The sequence below is a fragment of the Panthera onca genome, chromosome A3, assembly GCF_046562875.1.
Source record: "Panthera onca isolate mPanOnc1 chromosome A3, mPanOnc1 haplotype 2, whole genome shotgun sequence".
NCBI classification, from domain to species: Eukaryota; Metazoa; Chordata; class Mammalia; order Carnivora; family Felidae; genus Panthera; species Panthera onca.
Genome location: NC_138341.1, coordinates 6,860,014 through 6,879,591, shown reverse-complemented (window position 1 = coordinate 6,879,591; position 19,578 = coordinate 6,860,014). Strand labels below are relative to the sequence as shown.

The window sequence follows — 19,578 nt, the reverse complement described above, 5'->3', positions numbered from 1 at the left end:
ACTGTGAGATCATGACCTGAGCCGAAGTCGGACGCCCAACCGACCAAGCCACCCGGGCGCCCCAGATTCTGTCAATTCTTAAAGTATTATCCATCAAATACCACCTGAAAGAAAGTGCTGCTGACTGTGCAGCAAAGTTCTACGTAACAAGTGCGTATGGGTACTTTCAGAACACCAAGGCTAGGTTGTACGCAGAGGGAAGGAATAATGCATCCAGCTCTACCACATAGACGACACTGGAAGTATTTTTTAAACATCAGAACATTTACCAATGATAATTACGGAAGGAGGAACATACCCAAACCTCCTCCTGACAGCCAGAATCATAATAAGCACTTCAGTGGTATGAAGCTAAAACATTTACAAATGAAGCTCCTACAAAGTGTGTCAAGGACGTGACCTCAAGGAGATACTCTGGGAAAGGGCTTTCTTGGTCTCAAGTTTTACAGTGACCCAAAGTGTATGCTATCTCTTTCTCACGTACTCTACAAGCAGGAAAGTAAGTTTTTCAGAGTAAGTGTCTCTAAAGTTAAACTTATTTATTCTGAGTGAGTGAGTGAGAGAGAGAGAGAGAGAGAGAGATAGCGCGCGCACATGTGCACACAAGGGGGCATGAATGGAGGAGGGGCAGAGAGAGAGAGAGGGAGAGCGAGAGCATCCCAAGCAGGCTTCATTCTGTCAGCACAGAGCCTGATGCGGGGCTTGATTTCGTGAACCGTGAGAGCATGACCCGAGCCGGGGTCGAGAGTCAGATGCTTAACCCAATGAGCCACCCAGGAGCCCCATAAGTGTCTCGAACCCGTGATGCCAAGAGGGAGTGTTGTCCTACCCGACTGCAATATGATTCCTAGTAGTCTTAAAATCTGAGAATGATCTTTGGAGTGAAAGTTCTTGAAAAACCGTGTCATGAGTAAAGAAAAGGACCTACTGACTAATTAACAGGAGATCAATCTCAGCGGGGTCGATTAAATCAATATAAGGAAGCGCGTCCATTCCTTCCAGGCCAGGGTGGATCCCGCAGTCCAACTGCAAGAGAAAAAAGGATCACAGTTCCCTACACGTTATTAAAACTCATTTAATAAACAGTATTTATAACAAATCCATCATATACGCAATCAGGATGGACTGTATACACTGACATCTGGAATCCAGTCCTTAGTCAACGTGGCACAGATGCCGTTAACAATTCTAACTCCTCAAACATAGAATACAGCCCACATTTCAGTCATAGGAAACAAGATCTAAGACACCTTCTCTTCAGCTGGTTTTGTGAACGCAAACTAACAATGCATGAACTCTTTTTCAACAACCTTGGTTATCAGAACATGGGGGGCATTTTAAGTTCAGAGATTCACTACTACCAGACCTGACTGTTGTGAGAAGATGCTAATCAAAAATGGGAAACTGACCGGGTCAGGGCAACGTACGTATTTTAACGTATTAGGGAGTGAGTTCTTAAAAGTCAGTCATTAATGAGTTACCTACGCATTTTGGGGGCATGACTACCACATTCACACAATAAATGGCTAAAAAGATGACAGTATCTGGCACATGCCTGTTCTTTAATGATTGGGAGAAGCAAGAGAAGTGGAACCACAGGAACAAGATGAGCCACTGAAATGCCTTTCTAGTGAGGACTATGGAGATCATCTCTCGTCTTTCAGACAAGGAAATGGGCAGAGAGGGGCAGACTGCCTTGCCCAAGGTCAGGGGCCCCCGAACTTAGGCATCTACACTGCCGAACCAGGGCTCTATCATCCCGGGCAGCATGGGGGTGGCTGGGGCTCTGCACCTGTTCCGGCACTCAGTTCCTTGGCTGTCCTCCACGGCGGGTGGGGCCAGTTGGTTTGACCCGACCCTCCATGAGCAGAAGAGGGACCTGGTTGACAATTTTACAATTTTAGAATACATCTTCTCAGTTAACTTAATGTTTCGTCAAATTACTAAACAGAAGTCTACGTTATTCACATTAACATTATGTAGCACAGACTACATACACAAACTGTGACATTTTTCTGGGAGCTGAACAGACAGCTACAGTACCAGGAAAGACCTAACCCCCAATGCAGACACAGCTGTACTATTAACCTCTCTACAAAATAATTACCATTATTTTTCTTCCTTTGAACTCCAGGATAATACATGATCTTCCTACTTCTTGCCCAGCTCCACTGCAAACATTCAAGGGGAGAAGTAAAAACGATTAGAAACAATCAAAATCAAGCCCAATAAATCCAAACTTTCTTTTTTACAACTTAAATAGTGCCCCATTTTGACGATATCACTTATCTGAGGCAGGCAAGAGTTCTAGAAACTTACAAAGATAGGGAAGAGCCGTGTCAGTGTGGGAAAAGATGGAACTTAACCCTTGGGAGTTCAGGGATTTCGCAGTTGCTAAAACCTGAGAGGAGACGGTGCAGATACGTGAAGCCCAAGGTTAAATCCAATCTTCGGAATGTTAGGGCTAAATTATGATGTTAATGGAAAAGTAATCTAGCGGTTACGCAGATTATCTGGTCATACTTTTAGGATCAGCACTTGAGTGTGAACCCGTAAGAACTTCCAAATTCTTTCATTTTCTTTAGGAGAATCATGCATTTACTACATAGCTTAGATTTAAATAGACTTATTTTATTCCTGGCTGTGAACCTCAGTCCTTTTTCCCTCTAGTTTGTTATTTCAGGGTACTGGATGCCAAGTGATTAGGCTATTCTCCTTTCTCCCTAAATGAGTAAAACAGCCTTAATTTCCAATTATCCTAAGATGCACTTGAAGCTAAGCCCCACCCGTTTTTTCCAGTCCCTCACCTTCTCTGATGCCTTTTCCCACCCATTCTAGGTATCAATGAATTCACTCCCTGAACATCAAGCACTGTACTCTACGTGCCTCGCATACGGAAATGCCTGTTACACGGACCCTGACTTCGAGGACCTCAGTCCACTCACTGGGAGACAGACATGGGGCGGCTCCATCTCCAAATGGAGATCCTACCACCCAGGGGGACTCTGATGAACAAAAATCAAACAACCGTGGTGCTGCCATGAGTTCCTGGCCGCCCACGTTAACTGGCCCTCTAGGCAACTTCTTAGGTGTCCCCAGCTCAGTTTTCTCTTAAGAGTTTCCACAGTGACGATTTCAAACTTTGTTCTGTTTCCTAACTTTCCCAACCTTCTTTCTTCTTCACTTGAGGCAGCGGCCGTCTCTGCATCAAAAAACATACAACTTAGGGGCGCCTGGGGGGCTCAGCCTTCGGCTCAGGTCATGGTCTCAGGGTTCGTGGGTTCGAGCCGCGCATCAGGCCCTGGGCTGACAGCTGGAGCCTGCTTCGGATTCTGTGACTCCCCCTCTCTGCCCCTCCCGCGCTTACACTCTGTTTCTTTCTGTCTCTCCAAAATAAATAAATGTTAAAAAAACATACAGCTTGTTTGCCAGTTTACGACTTCACTTCCCAACTAACCCACATATTTCCCCTCCATTTCTCCTATAGCAACACAACAGAGCTCTCTTTCTGTCCAAGGCTGACCTTGCCACCACGGGTGTCCGCTCTGCACGCTCTGTCCTCCGGAGGCCCTGGACGCCTCCCCTCCCGCCTACTTTTGCATCACGACCCAGACCTGCCGCGGCGTTCTCACCAAACATTAAAAGGCCTCCCTTCTGATTCCCCTCGGTTCCCACGCCACTCCTCTGCGCGGCCTCCTGAGAGCCCCGCACACTCCCTGTCGCTGGCCTCTCGGCGGCTCCTCGCTGTTCAAGCCGGCCTGGGATTTTGGGCTCTTCTCCCTTGGTGTTTCTGAGTCACGCTCTCCTCTGTCTCACTGGTTTTCCTCTGGAGTTTCCCTACACTCACAGGCCTCTGCCCACACTTCAAACGTTGACACTGCGTGGGCCTCTCCTCGGCCCTCTTCTCAGGCTCCGTGATCTTCGGTCCCACACGTGTGACATGCTGATGAGTTCCAAGTCTGTACTTGTAGGCGGTTAGGTATTTCTACTGGCAAATCCCACAGGCACCTCATGGTCAAATACGCCAAACTCGTCTTCACCTCAAGTCCCTTGTCCTTGCTCTTTTTCCCTAGAATGCTCTGCCCTCACATGTTGACACGATTGGCTCCTCTGTACCCTCTGGATCTCCGTCCAAATGTCACCTTCTGAGGCCTCCTCTTGACTACCTCCTCTCCTTTGCCCTTCGCACAACTCTACCTATCACAACATTTATACTAACACGAGGTTACTATATCCACTTACTTACGGTTTGTTTCTATTAAAATGAAGGCTCCCTAAGAGCAGAGGCATTGTCTTTCTTACACTATTTAGCTGTAGCGCCTGGAATGCGGTAAATCTCAAGAAATTCTTGCTGAATGACAAAAACTTCCAAATTATAAACCTTGGAAACATAAGGCTAAGTGAAAGAAGTCAAAGCCAGTCCCAAAACGTTACATATCATATGATCCCATTTAAGTGAGATGTCCAGAATTGGCAAATCTGTAGAGAAGGACAGCAGAGTAATGGTGGCCAGGAGCTGGGGAAGTTGGGAGGACAGGAGGGTGACTGCTAATGGGTACAGGGCTTATATTCGGCATGATGACAATGCTCTGGAATTAGACAGTGGTGATGGTCTTACAACTCTGAATATACTAGAAACCACTGAATTGTACACTTTTAATGAGCCGTATGGTATGTAAATCGTATCTCAATAAAGCTGTTATAACACAGCAGAACTCCCACCTTTATTCCAGAACTGCCCCAGCTCCTGTACCCAAGTGACTAACACGACCCCTTACCAGCTGCCCAGCTTAGGAACCCAAGACCTCCTAACACTCCTCCCCACAACTGCCCCTTCCAATACATCTGATCAGCTACAAAGCTGCAAAGATGTCACCTCCTTACTCTCCGAAACCTACTTTCCAATTCATTCAATGCTCATCTCATTCCTGCCAAGCCCTCACTGCTTTTTACTTGGATTATTTCCATTACATTCCTCCTGGATTCCCTCCACTGAACTCACTCATCTGCTACACTGCTGGAGCAGATCTTCCTAAAGGAGCGATCTTAGGAGAGATCTTCCTAAAGCGAGAAGATCCTTAGGAGCGATCTTCCTAAAGCCGAATTCCCACTGTATCTCATCCGTGCTTAAAGCCTTCATTGGCTCTCTAGAACTGACATGACAAACACCCAAACTCCTTAGTATGTATACAGAGTCCTTCGTAAGCTGGTCCCTGACAGCCCTTCTCCCACCTCACCAGCTCATCTTTCAGCCACAGCCATGAGGAAACCAGCCACACACTGCGACCACTCTTTTTCACATGGGCCACTTCCTCTGCCTGGAACATCCTTGCCCGACACTTTACCGGTCTTTAATTCCTACTTATTCTTTAGGACTCAGCACTGCATCCGCCGGGATGCGGGAGCTAGGTTTTGCTTGTCAGCTTGTTAGAAACCCCTTTTCCGTAGTCTCCCAGCACTCAGTGCAATGCCTATCGGTACTCTTCTAAGAGTTACCATTTACTGAGCACCTACTATGAGCTTCACTCCTTGCAATGTGTTGCTATATTATTTAAACGTGAAGAAATGGGTTCAGTGAGGTTGCTGTCCTAGCAAATGAGAGTAGGGACTGAATTCCACGTCTGACCCCGAAGTAATGGTCTCCTATTGTTCCAAACGATCTCTCCAGAACTTTTCACTTTGCATTGCTATTCGTACCAAGAGTGAATTCAGTTAACTCAGCGCTGTCTTAGTGCCTAGTGCGATGCTTGACACTTGCTCAGTGTTCGCTGAACACAGGGAGAGAGGACAGGTGTGAACTAAGCAGTGGGGAACCTGTTATGTCTCCGGTAGGTGCTCAACTAATCCTTACTGGATGGATGCAGAGACACTGTCTACCTTTTGAAAAACGCACGAGTTAATGTGATGCTAACTTCTACCTAAACATGCATTTGTGAACGCAAACCGCTCATCTCTAGGACAGAGTTCTCCGCTTTGTCTAAGTTCTAAGCAGCATTCTAGATCTGTGAAGTGTTTCTCTGGCAGAAGGCCAGCTCCACTCAAAGACTAGCCTTCTCTCGTGGACAATTAAGGTTTGAGTTTTTGTCCTTCACATCTCTGCTCTTTCTCCTCTTTCTCCCTCCCTTATTCTGCTGGGGTCTGAAGTCAGAAGGTCAAAACTCAGAGCTCATGTATTTCCTCTTTCACATCCTGGCAAATGTCAAGTCCTGGAGGTAACGTAAGAAACAGATCTGGCTCTTCTTCACACCTGCCAGAGCTTAACCCAGGTCCTCGTCTCATCCTGCCGTCATCTGCATTGCCGCTTCCACTCTTTAGCGTCTAGGAAAGCGCCCAGCGGCCCAAAGAGACATTTCTTCCCGCCCCCAACTCCCACACACTCTCCCCTGAGACTGAAGAAAAAGCAAAGTCCCATTCAACCTAGCAGGCCCGTTCCGATCCACAGTTCTCCAAACCCCTTCAGCCCGAGAGGCCTGGCCCGCAACTGCGGACCAAGGGCAGGCTCCCGAGGCCTGCGAGCGTGCGGGCGGGCGACTGAGGCGGCCAAACATCCGGTTACCCCTCCTCGCCTCTCACAGCCCGTGGCTTCATTCCCTCTCGCGCTGGTCCCTTACAGGGGTCGGATCAGCAGCTGGTCACTTTCCTCAGCAGGAATCGCAGACATCTCGGAAGTCTGAAGGCGAAGCGGGGCTGAGGATCAGGTCACGGAGTCTTTCTAAATTGGAAGCAGAACCTCGGGGAACCACAGGTAGGAGAAGCCCATCCATCCAGAGCACAACTTCCGGCCCTCCGGCGCCCGCGACACTAAGCTCCTCCCCCCCGACTTCCGGTCGGAGAAACCGGGACGCGAGGTTCCTCCCCTCAGCGGAGTCCGGAAACCTGGGGCGGGGTCAGTTCTGCGCCTGCGCGACGTCTCGGGGGCGGGGCCCGGCGGGCGGGGCCTGGGGCGCCGGAAAAGCTGGCACTGGAATTCGAACTGGAGTGGCTGCCCCAGTGTCCGCTGCCTGGGCTGTGGGCGTCTGACCCTGACCGCAGGCGGCCCCAGGGGCGGGCCAGAGGCTGTGAGGTGAGAGCCGGGCCCTGGCCGGTCCCGGACTGAGCCTGGCCGGGAACGCGGGCCCCAAAGGCGGTGCCGGCGGGGAGGCCCGCGGTAGGGCGGATGGGTGGGGCCGCGGGGGCTGCGGTCTCCCCCGGGACCCGCCTTCCGGGGGCCGGGGACCCAAGTCCCCAGGTGGCGCGGAGCGGGCGGCGGGAGTGGAGGAGCAGGCCCGGGCCTGCGGGAGGATGCGGTGCCCCAGGTGCCAGGTTCCTGTTTGGGGTGGGACTGCAGCGCTTGTGACGGCAGGTGTCGTGTGTGGATCGGTCCCGTCGGACACGGAGACAGGAGTGGGAGCCTCCGCGGGGCTGCTTCCGGAGTCGGACTCCGCTTTGTGGGGCCGTGAGGAGCGCTGTCTTTTTGTGCCGGCTCCTCTTGGTTTCTCCACGGCTCCAGCCCCCTCCCCCCACCGCGAAGGGCCGGCGTGGTGTCTGTCCTGTTTGCTTTCATCCTGCGCACCTGCACGTGGCAGGCGCAACACAACAGTGCGGACTACGTGGGAAGCAGGGTGGGGTCTGGAAAGAGCTTCGGCGGTCGGGTGTGTCTTAGGTTCCAAACTTGGCCCCACCCATTATGAGCCTAGCGACCTGGGGCAAGACGCTTAGAGTTTTGGCTTCTTCATTTGAAAGGGGCTGTGATACTGCAGCCTTGCTGGCCAGTAGCGAGGGTTACAGGTTTGTATAGCGCCCAGCACTGGGCGGCGCACGGTAGGTGTTCAGGACAGGAAATTGGTATCTGGGAGAAGGTTCTTCAGTTCATTAAACGTGTCCTTTGCCAGTCTGTGCCAGACGTCGGGTACACAGATGAAATACCTAGCCCCCATCTTTGAGGAGCTCACAGTTGAGAGAGTTCCAAGTGGGCAATAGCCGGCTGATGCTATGACCAGGGTGTATGCTCAAGCTGTGCAGTGCCGGTCCCTTAGCCCAACCTGGAGGTCCAAAGGAGGCTTTCTAGTAAAGAAGAAGCCTGAACAGAGTCTTGAAAGGTGAGTAAAGTTAGCTGAATGAATAAAAAGGTGGAAGGGCGTCTGAGGCAGACAGAATGGCAGGAGCAAAGCATGGAAACAGGGAGCTGTGTGCCTGCTCTTTGCATTCCTTCGAGATGAACCTGTGAAGCTGGTCGTGGAAGACGAGACTGGAGAGGTCGATAGGAGCCCCCGTCACGGAGGACCTTGCATGTCCTGGCCAAGAGCTTTGGCTCCACTCTCTCTAACTTTGGAGAGCCAGTGAAAGATTTTAAGCACATTACTGGCATCAGATTTGAGTTTTAAAGAAATCTTTTTAGCTGGAGGTTGGTAGTAGCTTTAAAGTGGCAAGGAGTCCCGTTGGGACATGAATTCCTTCCTCAAGTTGCATGCCAAACTCTGTGCATCTGTGTCTCGCTGTGGGTTGGGGATGCACTGCTTTCATCAGGTGATGAAAGAGTGATTATACCCAGCAGCGGGCTAGTGATGGCATGCACCTGTTAGAGGTGTGGATGAGCCAACGGTTCAGGAGGTTTATTCAGCAGATCTTAGTATTTTATTGGAGGTGGGGCTTGGAGGACATTGCGGAGTTGATGACTTCCTGGTTTCCACCAGAAATAATAATAATTTACTGAAAGGGAAAGGAGAGGAGCAGAGCAGATACGGAAGGGAAGGTGAAGCGTTTGCTTCAGCCATTTTTTGCATTTGGTAAGTTTGGAACATCCAAGTGACAATCTGTATCTTTCGCCTCATTTTTGTGCGTGAATAATTTAGAGACAAGAATAATTTGCTTCAGAACATGCATCAGAATAGCAGCAGATATCAAAGACTTTAATAAGTGCCTTTCCCTCCCTCAGCTTCTCAATCGGTGGTGGAAAGAAAGTCTTAAGGAGCAGCAAAGGCGTGATTGTGCCAGCGTGCCGATTTCCAAAGCATTCCAGTATTCCAGGGACTTGAAGGGATGCTTCAGGATTTCACTAGGGATGGCATAAAATTTTATTTTAAAGTCATATTTAAAATTGTTGTATATTGAAACACACACACACACACACACACACACACACACACACACTTAAGATATAATGTCCTTAAATGTGCTGTGCAATATTTGACTTATCAGAGACTGCTAACATGGTGCTTTATGCTGCTAGGTTAACCCAGTTTGTGCAGACTTCGGAATAAGGCTCTCTTGCCATCTTGTTCTTACTGAAAAGCATCCCATGAATGCAAGGTGATCGGTGGCAGCAAATGATCTTCAGTAGCCTGCTAGTCTCCCTCCTTTTACTTACACCTTCTGCGGGTAGTTCTGTACCCACAGCCAGTCATCTTTCTAAAACAGAAGTCTGATTCTATCACTTGACTGCCATTTAACAGCCTCTGGAGTCTTGCTGTTAAACCTAAAATAACTCCCAGACTTTTGTTGTGGTTTGCAAAGCCCCCTTGCACCTTTCTGTTCATCTGTCCCTCTCCCTCCTGCTCCCGTAAAAGCCAAGGTGGCCTCTCGCTGTTCCTGGCAGCTGGCATGTGCCCTCAGGACCTTTGCACTTGCGCTGCTCTCTGCTGGACTGCTTTTCCTCCGCACCTGTGCGGCCACCCTCCTTTCCTTCTTCACGTCTCCTTATTGCTCACTTCCTCGGAGCATCTTTTTCTAATGTGCTCACCCTTCCTTCCATCAGCTGTGTCTCCTGAGCTTGCCTTCATTTTCCTCATAACAGTTCTTTCCTAACAATGTGTGTGTATTTGGTTTTGTTGTTGGTCTGTCTCATCTTTCTGAGAATGGGCCCCCTGAGGTCAGGGCCTTTACTTGACTTATTCACTGCTATATCCCCAGCATCTAAAAGGCACTCACTGGGTACCCAGGAATGAATGAACGAATCAGATTTTCTTGCTACTCCACAGATGAATCAAAAATGTAGAAATAAGTTGGATGATGGGGCTAGTGAAAAAGCTTGGGCTTGGAACTCAGTCTTGGGCAAGTGGCCTAAGGACAGACACTGGTGAGTGGCCTGAGAATGATGGGGTCTCCAGATAGAGTGGGAGAAACTTCTCATGGGATCAGGGACATTCAGTGACCACCCCACGATTTATTCATTCTTGTTCTTTCATCAGGTACCTTGTTTTTCTGAAAAGAACCGATCATGTCGGAATGACAGGAAGCTCTCTGTGCACACGGCCGTCTGTGGGAGCTTTGAAGACAATAAAATAGTCTTCGTTCTACCGTAAGCAGATTCCCTTGTTCCCTTGGTAGGATCCAGTCCTTAGTAAAAATTTGTTAGGTTAAATTTTGCTTCCAAGGCGTTAATTATTACCTAAGAAAAAGATATATACAAGACTGACTCTGGAAGACTCAAGGCCGCCTCCTTCCCTGGCCTCACGAGAGTGCGGAGGGGAGAGCTGGCACCTTGGAATGTTTTTATGTCAGTGTTTTCTGAAAATTCGCTCCAGACCTGGAGAAAAGTGCACATTTCTGGGCTTCCGTTCTAAGCCCGACCATTCACAGGATGTGACCCTGAGACAGCAACTGAATCTCAGTGCCTTGGTTGGTCAGCTAATACGTCACATGTTTTACTAAGGCCTTGAACTGATTAAAGAGCAGTGAGGCACTTGAGTGTTTTGAGGAGTAGATGACGTGTGTGTGTGTGGTGTGTGTGTGTGTGTGTGTGTGTGTGTGTGTGTGTGTGTGTGTCAGTCACCCCTGAGAAGATGCTTCTCACGCCCCTGGATAGGCCAGGAAAGTTTCTGTCTTTCTGGTTCATTGCATCAGATTTTTCAAATTTAAAAAGAAAAAAAGAACGAAACAGCAGCCTCCGACTTCTGTGGTCGAAGGAGACTATTCGTTTCCGGTGAGAGGACCCAGAAGGAATTGGTGATCTTTATTCCTGCGATGCATAAAGTGACGGGAGGTTATTTCTCCTGCCGTGACTAACTACCGTTTGTCCTTCCAGGGGGAGCTCCTCTGCGTCGGGCGATGGTGAAAAATGTTTCGGAAAGGCAAAAAACGACACAGTAGCAGCAGTTCCCAGAGCAGTGAAATCAGTACTAAGAGCAAGGTAGGGGGAGCGGACGTAGGAACAGAATCCTAAAGCGGGGAGAATCTTGTCTGTCCTCACGGGCACCGCACGAAGGTACCAACCGCGGCACAGCTGCCGGTGTTTTTCGGACTAGGCGCGTCTTCACATCCGTTGTTGGTGCCAGAGACGCATCATCCCGCGCTCGATTTAACTCCGTTCTGTTGTGGAGATCTGCCGAGATTCTTCCATGCCCGAACCCAGCTGGGACAGAGGACGGGTGAACGGTCTCAGTGAAACACTGGTTTTGCAGCATTTTACATGATAGAAATTGCAGGCAGTCGGGGGGCCGGAGCTCTCGAATTCTGGGATCGGTGGTTGTGTGTACGTAACTGTAGTTCTATTCACTTACCGCTGAGCTAGGTGGATGGTGAGGCAAATGCCACGTTTAGGGCTCTGGAGAGAGTGAGAATGTGGTTTGTAAAGGGGCCTCAGAGGCCTGAGTCCCCGTCCCGGGACCGGCCTGTGTTTCTCGGTTTCACCGCTACCCTTTCCGCCCCCTCCCGAGCTCTCGGTTCGAAAGAGACGAGTGTGCTCAGTGCTGGCACGCCGTGGGGTGGGAGAGGAACCCACGGCACAACGTGGGCGGGTGCCCGCCCCCGGGGAGGTGAGCCCTGCGCTAGCCCGTGCGGCCACACCTCGGTGGCGGAAGACCCCGTGACGGCCACTCGGGAGTCTCACTGAGCCGGTGGGCTTCTAGCCAGAGGCACGGGAATTTGACGTCTTTCGGAATCCTGCCCGAGAGTGGGAAAAATCGACCGTTTCCCTGAAGGGTTTTGAACTGAGGCTGGTCGAGAAGCTTCCCGCTGTTACCTCTGCAGCCCTTGTGTGGGGCCCCCAGCCTGGGCATCTGGTCCGGCCCAGTGTCGTTCTCTCGATGGGAGAGCGGATAAAGGGGCCTTGACCTGCTCGGGCAGAGCAAGACCGGAGCTCGGATTTTGCGGACTCCAGAGGGAACCTGCTAATGGCCTGAGATGTTGGTTCCGGGCCACGGGTTCTTTGAGATGGCCGGTAGGGCCCGGAGAGGTGCGGAAGGGGCCACCTGCCGTGGAGTGAGGGCCTGAGCCCCAAGATGATGGTGACCGCCCGCCCTGTGGCAGTTGTAACAACATCTCAGTTCCGGCTGCCTTCCCCCCACCCTGAGTGTGTACGCTCTTTCCAGTTTTCAGTCCCACACGGAACGTTACGATGAACGTCTCTGTGCCTAGAGCTGCTCTGTTCTCATTGTACGTTCTGCCCTAAGAGGCGCCATGACAGGAAAAGGGAAAAAACATATATAAGGCCTGAAACAGTTTTGTATTCTCCTCGACTTCACTTCTCGAACACGGAAAAAATATGAGTACGTTGTACTTTTAAAATCTCACTTTGATTTGAGGTGAAAAACAGTGGCTAATTTTTTGAATCCGGAATTTTCACGGAACGCCATTTCTAACGAAATGAAGCCTATCCAGGGTACGATTCTATAGAACAGACCACGCTAACATGGATGATTCTTTGTGTTTTGCTTAACAGTTTCATTGAGTTTTCTCTGCAATTCACATTGAGAATTGCGCTCTGGTTGCCGGTCGGCCCGCGCCTGACCGCGTGAGCCACGTCCTCGTCAGAGTAATTGCAGAGGCGCGGGAACGGGGATTAGGCCTCGACTGGAAGTCTGGGGTATTTTCTAGATGTAACCTTGGGTGAATCACTTCACCCCTCTGGGTATCTTTGCTCATTTATAATACGGGATCATGCTCCCTGCCTGCTTTCTGCACAGGCTTCTTTTTGGGGTCAGTGGAAACTAAGTGAAAGCAAGGCGTAGATTTTCACACATCGACCTGACTACCAGGTATCTTACAAGGAGGCGGGTGTAACGGCTGTAGTTTATACCGGGAATGTCCACACCGTGTTTGTCTGATGCTGTTATGGTAGGAGCAGTTGGGACTACCTGAAGTTTGCTATAGAATTTGTCTTTATTTATTTATTTATTTTTTAACATTTATTTTTGAGACAGAGAGAGACAGAGCATGAACGGGGGAGGGTCAGAGAGAGAGGGAGACACAGAATCGGAAACAGGCTCCAGGCTCCGAGCCATCAGCCCAGAGCCTGACGCGGGGCTCGAACTCACGGACCGTGAGATCGTGACCTGGCTGAAGTCGGACGCTTAACCGACTGCGCCACCCAGGCGCCCCTAGAATTTGTCTTTCGAACAATCTGTCACATTCGATCTGCCTGAATAGTCGACCTGCTTTTGTACGTGTTGATTCAACTATAAGAAGTAATTTGAGTGTTTGTTAGAGGATTTGAGAGAAGACAGTGCTTCTAATTCTGTTTCCATTTTTGTTTTGTTATTTCTCAGTCTGTAGACTCCAGCCTTGGGGGGCTCTCACGATCCAGCACTGTGGCCAGCCTCGATACAGATTCCACCAAAAGCTCAGGTACGGAGAGGAGTTGGGCCGCTTATTAAGGCTTTTAACCGGTGTTCACAGAGTAGCACAACGAATTCTTGTGCGCTGGGCTTTTTTTGTTTGCTTTTTTTCTCCTCTGCCATTTTGGACAAGAGTTTGGAAATGGCCCAAGGTCTGGTGGGACACGGGTCAAAACGGCTGGCGAGAGCCACTGCCGTGGCGGTGCTAGCACACGTGGGCCATCTGCTCGTCAGGGCTTCTAGAGCAAACACATGTGAAAAATAGCATGGTAGCAATTTAGAGGTTTCAAAACAGCTTTTCAGGACATGGGGTGGCAAAGCGTGAGTGATATGGGAATGACCTTGTTTGAGGGCCGTGGGAGAAGCATCTTGCTGTTGGAAGGGTAGCATCTGTCAGTCTGTACCTTCTCATCCAGGCCAATAAACGGCTAGAGTCTAACTGGAAATATAAAAATATATATATATTTTGTCCACACTCTTTCTCCTTTTCCCTTCGGGATCAGAGACTAATCGGTCTATGAAAGTGGGGATGGCAGAGGGGTGGGATGAAGGCAGGAACCAGATGATGTAAAAGAGCTTATGGTAGCGTAAGGTCTATTATTTTTACTTCCAGATGTCTTAAAAACATTAGAAACGTGGGCATCTTTTTCTACATAAACATAACCTAAAAGTAACCACGTAGTATTCCTTTAACATGGAAGATTACGTAGTGCTTTGTGGGAATTTGGGGACTGGCTAGATCTTCCAGCCCACACGGTTCTGCAGCCTGATGCCGTCTGTCGTGTAACAGAACATCTGTTAATGTTAAGGGACTTCCTGTCTGGCATTATTCCATCTACATGAAAAAAAAAAATTGCGGTTTTTCTTTTTTTTTTTTTGACCGGTAGAGGTAGACCAGATTTGCTGAATGGGGAAAGCAAATTAATAGTTAACATGGTAAAGAGGAAGAAGAAACCAAAAAAACTCTAAATATTTTAACGTATCATGAAGGTACCCAATCATTATCTAGTTGACAATTTTTCTCCTGTGTTTTGGTTTATTCCTGTTGAGATTTTTATGTTTAGTGTATTATGAGTCACTGAGGAAACGGTTAGTGAAATTCCAAGTTCTTTCCTATTACTTCAAATAATTTTGCATTAAAAGTTTTTTATTTTCATTCATGGTGAAGTTCTGATGACAGTCTGTTTTTTATTTGCAAAGGGGTTGAGGATACCCTGTAACGCAGACATTTCTTTTGAAGTCTTACCATTAACAATTTTTCTTTCACCTTTAGGACAAAGCAATAACACTTCAGATACCTGTGCAGAATTTCGAATAAAATATGTTGGTGCCATTGAGAAACTGAAATTCTCTGAAGGGAAAAGTCTTGAAGGGCCCCTAGACCTGATAAATTATATAGATGTTGCCCAGGTAAAAAAAAAAAAAAATAATAATAATAATATTAGAACATTCTAGAGAATAAATTCATGGCTTTGGAAAAAATGTTCCATGCTTTTATCACTGTTACAATGTTTACTGAGCACTGTGGTTATAGGTGGTACAAGGTATGTAGGACGGAGTCTCAAGGGAACAGGGACAGTTCTTTCCTTCAAAAAACAGCACTTTTTACGTTCTCGGGGCTGAATGAGCTCCTCATTTAAATGAGGAGCTGAGTGCCGTGACTGGTTACACACCATAAGTTTGTCTTTTCAAACAGTCTGGCAAACCTTACTGTATTTCCGTTGAACTAGTTACAGCTCTTTGGATAATCTAACTCCTAGTGGTGTTGACCTATCGATTAATACCCTGTTTGCAACAAGAATTGAGGTGAAGTGGGTTTCAAAAACATCCCAGTCAGTGGGGTGCCTGGGTAGCTCAGTTGGTTGAATATCCAGCTCTTGATTTCGGTTCGGGTCATGATCCCAGAGTTGCAGGATCGAGCCCCATGTTGGGCTTCATGCTAAATGTGGAGACTGCTTAAGGTTGTCTCTCTCCCTCTGCCCCTCTCTCCTGCTTGCACACTCTCTCTCAAATTAAAAAACAAAACAAAACATACCCTAGTCAAGAAGATTTAGACAAAATAATTGTGAAGGAAAATCAAGAATAAAAATTAAGACAAATCAAAGATGTACAGTGAGTGCATAAAATACCGTAAGACCTGTGCCCTTGCCAGTGTGGAAGTGGACGAACCAAAAGACTTAAATTGCTTCCTGAATTTCCACAAAATGGAGCCACAGGTCTTTGTGTTTAGCAAAGGGATATTACCACAGTTACTGGTTATAGTTAATCAGTATGCTGGTTACTCTAGGGATGTTTGGTCTGGTAAATCATGGAGAATGGGATCATTAGATACAAAGTCACGTCCTCAGGAAAGCACAGGAAGTCTCTTCTGTCTGAGGGGAATAAGCCAATCTAATTTGCCATCTAACAGGGACATCTTGGTAGTCTGGACTGATACAGTTAGTGCCCCGGCGTTCAGTTTGGGATACGGTCATTGCAAAAGTGTGCAAGCAACAACCAGTCCAAGTATCGTACTGAAGGATGGCTAATGTTCCCCCCAGAAGCGGACTCGGATTATTTTCATTCTGATAAGGACCGCTGAGTTTCTCAGATCACCCCGGGCTTGTCAAAATAACATCAGTGACAACAGCATTGCTATTATCCCATCTTTTGGTTCTTGAAATGCTGGAAGCCCACGGTGAGAGGTCCCTGGCAGGAGGTTACTAGAACCATGCGAGGAGCCAAGAATGGAGGCATGCAGACATAGCTTCTTTATCAGAATTTCCTTAGCGTAGGCAGATGTTTCCACACAAACGTTTACGGCACGGAACATCTACTGAATGCCAACGCTATCTTGTTAGTTGTGCAGAAGACAAGTTAGGCAGTATTCTGACTTAGGATAGAACTGGATAATCTGCTAGGGAAACTGGAAATCTGCTAGAGAGAGAGAGCGTGTGCATACAGGCGGGGGAGCGGCAGAGAGAGGGGGACAGAGGATCCGAAACAGGCTCCGTGCTGACAGCAGAGAGCCTGATGAGGGCTTGAACTCACAAACCATGAGATCATGACCTGAGCTGAAGTCAGACACTTAATCTGCCGAGCCACCCAGGTGCCCCAATAGCTTTATTTTTCTGATGTAAACGTTTAAGTGTCCCTGGGACCTGTGAGAAATGTTTTCAGTTTATAACTGAAATTACTAACGTCAAGACAAATGGATGTGAATTTTGCTCAGCTCTGTGAACTGTGAAAACAGAACAAAATCCTGGTGAAAATTTTTCTTCTGCCTCTTTGGAGAACGATTCTTCTCAGGCTACTGTGTACCCTGCATTCTTTTTTTTTTTTTTTTAATGTTTATTTTGTTTTGAGAGACAGAGACAGAACCCGAGTGGGGAAGGGGCAGAGAGAGAGGGAGACACAGAATCCAAAGCAGGCTCCAGGCGCCGAGCTGTCAGCACAGAGCCCGACACAGGGCGGGAACTCACTAACTGTGAGATCATGACCTGAGCCGAAGTCGGACGCTCAACCGACTGAGCCACCCAGGCGCCCCTTGTGTACCCCACATTCTTAAAAGGGTCTGGGTTTGTGATGGCCAGAGACTAAGCTTGGCTAATGAGATTTAAGGAATGTGACATAATTGTTAATGTAGACCATGTAATTTATTTTTACTTTAAAGCAAGATGGAAAGTTGCCTTTCGTTCCTCTGGAGGAAGAATTTATTATGGGAGTTTCCAAGTATGGTATAAAAGTGTCAACATCAGATCAGTATGTAAGTAATATTTCTTAGAGAATCTGGGAGGCAGGCTGGGAAGGGGCCACTGGTAGTTTTGTCTGTTTGCGGAATTGTTGGTTGGTAAATGTTCCTGGCAGCTGGTCTTACAAAAATGACTGATTTCTGAGAGGTAACGGAGACCCCCTTTGGCTCCTCCTGTATGGCAGGGCCCCACCAGCACCCCGCACTGCTGGCCCCTAATGCGTTTTTAACTTAGGATCTCATGCCAGCTCAGGGCAGATGTCAGCTTGGAAGCCTGGCATAGAGAAGGGGCTCATGAACTCAGATCTTATTCCTGTCTTTCTGGAATTTTAAGTAGGAAGGGATAACCCTGAAGGCAAAGTACCCATTAACTGAACGTTCTGGAATGTCCGTTTGGGTGAAAAGCCTATAGAACTGTTTTCTGCCAGATCCATAGCCATGCTATCTGTGTAAAGCCTCACGATTCTGCACGGAAAATTAAGTATGTAAAACACCTGTAACACAGTCACCGTCTTGCGTTCTCCTGACTTCCGTAGGATGTCCTGCATCGGCACGCTCTGTATTTAATCATCCGGATGGTGTGTTACGATGATGGTCTGGGGGCAGGAAGAAGCTTGCTGGCTCTGAAGACCACAGATGCCAGCAATGAGGAATACAGCCTCTGGGTTTATCAGTGCCACAGCCTGGTGAGGTTCAAGTTGGCTTGCTTAGGCTCTCATTCATCAGACGAGACGGTGAAACCACAGCGTGCTTACGGTCTTCTCAGAGGCCGAAGAGATGCCACCCACCGTGCCTGACACCTGGCGTAGTGTGGGTGACTGGCCCCAGGTCAGCCAGCTGGCCAGACCTGCCGCGGGCGGGCAGTTGCCCGGCGGGGATCTCGAGGTCGGGGTGGTCACAAGGCCGGTGGGCAAAGCGGTGTGCCCTCCTGAGCAGAAGCCCCCCCCCGTTCTGTCCCTGTTGTCTTCCGGACTCATCAAGGTCCCTCCCAAAGGCCAGGTTCGAGTTAACCACGCATGCTTCTCTAAAGGCACGCAGGAAGGGGGCACGTGACACGTGCAGGTTTAGGAGAGGTGTTAAGAGGGTCCGATGTGAACCTCTGCTGGTCAAATTAAATTCAGGAAGAGATGGACAGAGTCTCTTACTCTATCTTTTTCACTTAATATAGGAGCAAGCACAAGCCATCTGCAAAGTTTTATCCACCGCTTTTGACTCCGTATTAACATCTGAGAAATCCTGAATTCTGCAATCAAGTGGAAGCTGACTTCATGTGGGAGTTCGGTGGCTTTCAGTCTGCAGGGTTGAGCTGTTATGGGAGTAGGAAGTGGTGAAAGCGAAGAAATGCGGTGTGTAACATACTGATCATTTGCTTTTCTATTAAAACGTGTCTTATTACGGTGAGTTAACTCTCAACGAGGTTGTCCGCTTTCTGCGACTAAAAAAGAAACCTCCCCTCTCGCTTTTAAACACAAATGAGCTTAACACCGAGGCGTCACAGAAGTGCCCTCAGTGAGTGGCGAGCACGGAGCGCTTTCCACGGAGGTCACGTACCGTCCCCGGGGCGGCACGTGGGCCCCCCGCCGGCTGGGAGCGCCGGTCACCTGGTCTGGAACAGCGACGCAGCGCTGCCAGCTCACGACACAAAAAGTAAGGCCGTGAAGGTGCACCGTCAGGAGGACGTGCTGGGAAACCAAAGCATCGACCTCGGCGTTCCCAGACCAGAGATCACCGCGCGTGTTAAACAGCACAGAAAGAATCTCATGTACAGGAGGCTGGTGGGTTTTTCTAAAGGACCATTTTAATATGCAATGCTTAAAGGATTAAAAACATTAAAAATAACACTATGTCCATTTACAGGTGTTTTATTTTTTTCCAGTCAAATGACTAGTTCGCGGGAAGAGCCAACTTACTGAACATGCTCTAATTATAAATCACTGCATTAAGGACAACGAAAATAAGAATCGATTTAGGTTATACAATATATACAGTTGCGCTGCAACCAGATCAGAGCAATCAAGCGAATGAACGGAGTATCATTGTCTCGAGTAGCGTTCCGAGCTGCAGGCCACACCATCCACCCCTCAGCAGACCACACGGGAGCTGGGAGTCTGTGCACGTGTGGGGCCTCATCCCTCGAAGTCGCGTCTGATGGAAAACGGCACACGACATGCCAGCGTCCCGCAGCTACGTTCGTGAAGCGTCAACTTCAAATATAAATAGATATCTACAGTGTTTTCCTTTCTCTCAGGTTGTTTTTTGATTTGCAAAGAGCAAAGAACTAGGAAAGGATGTTAGCAGGGAAGGTACTAGAATTTC

General features: G+C 48.5%; 2 protein-coding genes across 10 annotated transcripts in view; one reads left to right on the top strand and one right to left on the bottom strand.

Annotated features, from left to right (window-relative positions):
• The window catches only part of CPSF3 (cleavage and polyadenylation specific factor 3), a 40,702-nt gene extending 33,977 nt beyond the window's left edge, over positions 1-6,725 (bottom strand). The window contains exons 1-3 of one of the 2 annotated variants that reach the window (XM_060648146.3): positions 6,612-6,725; positions 2,108-2,171; positions 929-1,026 (exon numbers count right to left, since the gene is read on the bottom strand). In XM_060648146.3, the coding sequence (XP_060504129.1) occupies positions 929-1,026; positions 2,108-2,171; positions 6,612-6,661 (212 nt within the window). In that variant the 5' untranslated portion in view covers positions 6,662-6,725. Of the gene's footprint in view, positions 1-928; positions 1,027-2,107; positions 2,172-2,319; positions 6,490-6,611 lie in introns of those variants that run through there. The other variant, XM_060648154.3, reaches the window with a different exon arrangement.
• ITGB1BP1 (integrin subunit beta 1 binding protein 1) lies at positions 6,643-19,101 on the top strand. 8 transcript variants are annotated; one of them, XM_060648203.3, is made up of 8 exons: positions 6,643-6,745; positions 10,167-10,276; positions 11,003-11,107; positions 13,464-13,542; positions 14,806-14,942; positions 17,185-17,277; positions 17,799-17,948; positions 18,431-19,101. In XM_060648203.3, exons 3-8 carry the CDS (start codon positions 11,036-11,038, stop codon positions 18,500-18,502), a joined length of 603 nt encoding a protein of 200 aa, XP_060504186.1. In that variant the 5' UTR covers positions 6,643-6,745; positions 10,167-10,276; positions 11,003-11,035; the 3' UTR covers positions 18,503-19,101. The 8 variants fall into 8 exon arrangements, with proteins under 8 accessions (XP_060504186.1, XP_060504146.1, XP_060504202.1 ...); XM_060648163.2 differs by lacking the exon at positions 6,643-6,745 and adding an exon at positions 6,939-7,063; XM_060648173.2 differs by lacking the exon at positions 6,643-6,745 and adding an exon at positions 7,171-7,295.
• Positions 19,102-19,578: the final 477 nt, after the last annotated feature.

What these genes read in the sequence shown, in the direction of transcription:
- ITGB1BP1 (XM_060648203.3), top strand. Translation starts at nt 11,036, where the DNA reads ATGTTTCGGAAAGGCAAAAAACGACACAGTAGCAGCAGTTCCCAGAGC. An exon ending in TGTCAACATCAGATCAGTAT is followed by an intron (nt 17,278 to 17,798) that starts GTAAGTAATATT and finishes TGACTTCCGTAG; the next exon opens with GATGTCCTGCATCGGCACGC. An exon ending in TTTATCAGTGCCACAGCCTG is followed by an intron (nt 17,949 to 18,430) that starts GTGAGGTTCAAG and finishes CACTTAATATAG; the next exon opens with GAGCAAGCACAAGCCATCTG.